At 40.9% G+C, this 5,000-nt stretch overlaps 1 protein-coding gene across 5 annotated transcripts in view; it reads right to left on the bottom strand.

Annotated features, from left to right (window-relative positions):
- The window catches only part of LOC122259298 (uncharacterized), a 32,992-nt gene that overhangs the window by 10,031 nt on the left and 17,961 nt on the right, over positions 1 to 5,000 (bottom strand). For 4 of the 5 annotated variants that reach the window (XM_086549179.1, XM_086549180.1, XM_086549178.1 and 1 more), the window contains exons 2-5: positions 3,318 to 4,068; positions 2,893 to 3,076; positions 2,592 to 2,653; positions 1 to 638 (exon numbers count right to left, since the gene is read on the bottom strand). The exon at positions 1 to 638 is cut by the window's left edge and continues 557 nt beyond it. In XM_086549179.1, coding sequence (XP_086405305.1) covers positions 36 to 638; positions 2,592 to 2,653; positions 2,893 to 3,076; positions 3,318 to 4,058 — 1,590 coding nt within the window. In that variant the 5' untranslated portion in view covers positions 4,059 to 4,068 and the 3' untranslated portion in view covers positions 1 to 35. The remainder of the gene's footprint in view (positions 639 to 2,591; positions 2,654 to 2,892; positions 3,077 to 3,317; positions 4,069 to 5,000) is intronic. The other variant, XM_086549181.1, reaches the window with a different exon arrangement.

Here is a 5,000-nt window from a genome sequence, read left to right as displayed (position 1 = left end):
AGAGTATAGGCAGCACAGTAGTCATCAGAGGACTTTTAAAACTGATTGGGCCTTAATCTTAGACTATCAGGTACTCCTCTGACCAAGGCCAATTCCTCAATGTCCCTGGAGTCTAGGTCATGGTACACAGACATCTCTCCTGTCAAATGCTTCATACGAAAGTGACGAATCAGGGAATCTTTTCTTGAGGAAGCAAAAGCACAGACTCGACAGCGGAATTCTTTGGTGCCCAAGTGGATGCGCAAGTGTCGAGTGAATGTGTATGGGTTGGAAGTGACAAATGAACACTGCCTACATTTGTGGATGCTGTTGTTATTATTTGTTGTAATTGTTGTTGTAAAGTACTGTGGTGGGGCTGAGGAGGACGGCACTTCTGGAAGCCTTTCCTGATGGGCGGCTGAGACTGTCGTGTCACTTGGCAGACTGAGAGGTAGAGTAATGGTATTGGCTCTGAAAGTACTTGAATGGCTTGGTATAAGTGGCTGCTGTTGCTGGGGGTCTTCCAGTTGCTGCTGAGTGAAGGCAGCTGGAGGCACTGGCAGTGGCAGTGGAGCTGCTGAGGGCACCAGACTTGGTAGGGGCACAGTCGCACTGTCTTGGACAGTACCTTGGGCTAGACTACCCTGCACCCAGATACCCTGGTAGAGAGAATGGTAGGTGATACCACAACTTTCTGAGATAAACATTATGTTGGGAAGACCTGGTCTGATATGGCCGTCTGTCTGCATTCTTCATTTCTGTTCTGTTGTGGTTACCATCTACAATACCCTCCCATGAGTACCTTCAGTCAAGTATAAAACCACTTCCCAACACTAGAGGGTCTGACTATTTGTTCTTCATTCACTATTTGTAAGTGTTCATACTAATTATTAACAGTAGAGGCAATTAGCATAGAACACCTGTTCTTTCATGTGATCATATACATGACTTGGTTTACTGCAATTTCTCAATACAGAAATCTGTTAAACTTGTCTAAATATTGAAAGGGGGGGACACATCATTAGGGCTATAAAACAAAAATAATTTGCTGCACCATATAGTGAATGTACAAATAGGTTATATATATATAACCATAATTTCATTATAAAAATAGAATATAAAGGGTCAACATTACCAACATAATAAAGAAGCAGACACACATACCCTGCCTAATGGTATAATGGTAACAGAAAAAAACAGAGGTTCAATTATATAAATTAGTAAATAAAAGCAATACAGAATAAGATGTGCAATCATTTCCTTATAATAATAAGATTATTCATTATCTATGCTATATGCTTAGTTGTGTGTATGTTTGTGTGTATGCATGCATGTTTGCATGTGTATCTGTGTATGTGTATTTGGAAGTTTGTGAGTCAAACAGAATAGAAGATAAATACATAAATAAGACGATAAAAGAAAATATAACAATATATAAATATCCTTCTAGGAAAAAAAAAAGAACTTTTTAACTGTGATTACTAATTCATAAAATAACAAGAGGCTATTGAATGAAGATACAGTATGATCTTTGTCATGCAACATCTCATGCACTGTTGTACCATTTTGACACACACCACCACCGCAAACTATGGATGCACTTTGAGGATTTTCTCTCTGAACACCAAATCAATCAAGGTGTACCAGTGTCATAATAGATGCATGTTTTTTCATTAAAATCTATCAGTAATGTTCAGGTCTTACTAGGTCAAGAGTTGTTCAGTCAGATTACACAACCATTTCTAAAGCAAGAGTTCTGGGTTCCTGCTCCCTCCCATTCTCTCTCTCATAGAAGCAAAGGAGAGAGAGAAAGAGAGAGAGAGAAAGAGAGAGTAACAGAGAGATAGAGGATATTAGCCTTCAATTTAAATGAGAAAAGCATGTCATATCCTCACGACATATTTGATAGCAATTTATTATCTCTATTAAAGTGTCAGGAGTAAAAAATGGCTAAATATATTTAAAATAACAGTTTAGGACAAAACACAAGAAATGGTAGTGTGAACTTAAACTTATCAGATGAATGGTTATAGGGCTAAACTACATTTCTCTGCAACCATACAATCAGTTATCATAAGATGCAAACAATTCAGTGGGTAAAATCCAGTGAATTAAGAAATGTGCAAAAGTTATGATAGGCACAGCATAGTCTCATAAGGAAATGCTATCCTTATAATACATACATCTCATTCTTTCTTGTGTTAACCCTTAATGAACACACCATCTTCCACTCTGGCAGAGATGTGGCACATCAGTCCACTAAACACTTCTATCTATTGTAATTCAATTTGCAAAATAAGAGTTAAAAAATCTAAATTTTCTGGCATCCTCTTGGATGCTCTGTATCCTCACCCAAATGTGCCTAAATATATGACTTGAATATAAGTTCTTTAAGGGTTAAACTGATGTTCTTCATAAATGCTGCCATAAAAAGCCATGTTTAACATGAAAAAAGAAAGAAAATAGATTCAAGCAGATTCCCTGATAAATCTTCAAATTCCCCTCACCCTTGAGTTAGAATCTGAGTCTGACTTTGAGTTCAAATTATCTACTTGACATCCTATTCTCAGTGATAAGCATGGCTTTAAGTGCTTAAAATCTCTTGTACTCACCCCTACAGTATTAGAATTGAGTTCATCTGAGGCAGTAGACATATCACCTCGGCTGTCTTCTCCTGAAAGAATAAGCGGGGCTCCAGTTATCAAATCTTGCTTTATGCTAAAAAATATAATTTTCCAAGAACAAAGTCCCTGTAAATACATACTTTAATGAATAAAGATCATGTCTAAGACAAATGCATGAGCTTAATTTTACATTACTCAAACTAAGCAAAAAGATTGATGACTATACTAACAAGCAGAGAGCATGACCTTGTCTCAAAAGCCGAGTGTCCCACCTTCAACGGTGACTAACCTGACTCCATGACGGGGAGGTTGGGGGAGGCAGCGAGGGCAGCCGCAACACCCTCTAGTGCACCAGGTATTGCGGCTAAAGGCATTAATGATTGAGGGTCTTCTAAAATATCACTTTTTATGGTGCCATGACCTTCGGTCCACACCATCTCTCCTGGGTAGTCCAGAGGTTCTGTCTTTACAGTCTGTAAAAGTGAACCACATGGGTTAAGTTTTTAAGAATGTAAACTGTGCTAAGACTAATTATGAGAAAAATTATATATGGAAGTTAATCTAACCATACATTTTGATATGAACATTCATGCCTGTTTACTAAGTATATTATCACAACATGGTTAATAAAAACAGATGAGACATAAAAGAAAAGAAGCAACCAAAGAAGAAAGAGGAATAAAGAAAAGGCAGCAGGGACAGAAAAACATCTACCATCTCCTCCTTGGGTAAAACATCCTCGGTGACGCTGTTGTTGTTGACGGCGTGCTGGAGGCTGTTCTCCTCGGAGGCATTGGAAACTTTAGAGGGAATGTCACGAGGTGATTTTGAGCTGGAGTTCTTTGATGAGTTGTGTTTGGAGGCAGGCGTGTGTAATCCTCCTCCCCCAACTCTGGGTGTGTGTTCTTCGGCCGAGGCTTTACTCCTGCTCTTATGACTAGAAGAGTGAGAATCATTGAGTGCTTTGTGTGAGCGCGAGGGGAGGGGAGAGGAGTTCTCCGTGGTCCGGGGTTCCGTCGTCCTCTGTCTTTTATTGCTGACTCTGCCTTCAGGCTTGTCACTGTCCTTGTCTTTTCTTTTTCTCTCCTCCTTCTCCTTTTCCTTGTCCTCCGCCAGCCCCTTGATCTGGAGGTTGTCTGCCGTTTTGAGGAAGCTGGCCAGCTCTGTCTGGGAGACGCTCACCTCCCCTTGGTAGATGAACTTCATCATGGCCCGCATGTCCCTGGCTGGCACGTCGCTGAGGATGACCAACGGATGCTTGCAAGGGTTGTCACGGAGGATGCGGTGCAGCAGGGGGGAGCAAGCCGCCAGGACCATCTTATGTCCTGGGACTGCCTCCCCCCCGCACACCAGGGTCACGTCCACGAAAGATTCATCTCGGAGGAGCTCATTGAACACGTCGACAAAGTTGGTCTGGTGGTTGTTCCACTTCAGCAAGAACTCCTCCTCGCTCATCACGCACTTCCTGGGAAGGAGATGAAATTATCAGTTTTACTACAATTCTGTTGCTCCTTCAGGTTGTTATCTAAGACAGGAGATGTGTTTGTATTTGTACTTGGGAGTTGTGGTGTTGTATTTGTATATATTTGTGTTCATACACATATATACATGGACATAATCATGTACATGAGTATAAAGGTGGGGTATTGTATGCATATGTTAGTGTCCTATCAAATCACCATTCATAACAGACATCTCCCCCTATTTATGGGTATATAAAAAATATACATGGACAAGGACACAAATTTGCTAGGTTGGGGGTCTGAAGGAAAGGAGGAGGATGGCCATTGGGCATGGGTAGGATGGGGCATGGGTAGGATGGGGCATGGGTCAACCACACAGGGATGCCATAAACTGGACAGAACAAGTATGAGCAATATGGAGGGGGGTAGGGGTGTCCCAGGACAACTCCCCTACCACCTACTGAAAGAGTCACATACCAAACTACACTGTAATAAAACATATGGTCCAAGGGGAGGAAAAAATGCCCCCTAACAAGTTGTCATCAGCATCATAAACTACTACCAACACTAATGTGTAAAAATTTTGAGAGGAAATGAGGACAAGATACATGAATAATATGAGAGAAGAGAAGGAAGGGGGGAGTTGTGAGGTTTATGAGAGAAGAGGAAGAAGGGGGGGGGGGAGTTATGAGGTTGTAAAGAGAAAAATTATTAAAATTACAAAGAGAGAAAATGAACATGACTGCAAGGGATAGTGACAGAAAGATGGATTAGATGAAATGATAAATCATGAAAGGATACTCATGAATACTAGTAAAGCAATATCAGAAAATATATGAGATCATGATAAATAGGAAACAGACTTGGAGATAAAGACATTGAGGGAAGGGGGAAAGGAGGGGATGGGGGGGGGGGCGCTCATGAGAGTTGAGTC

Source organism: Penaeus japonicus, unplaced genomic scaffold (assembly GCF_977035675.1).
Source record: "Penaeus japonicus unplaced genomic scaffold, GWHDUDI00000001_assembly GWHDUDI00000021, whole genome shotgun sequence".
In the NCBI taxonomy this organism is placed as follows: domain Eukaryota; kingdom Metazoa; phylum Arthropoda; class Malacostraca; order Decapoda; family Penaeidae; genus Penaeus; species Penaeus japonicus.
The sequence above is the reverse complement of the archived record's forward strand: the minus strand, read 5'-3'. Positions and strand labels throughout refer to the sequence as shown.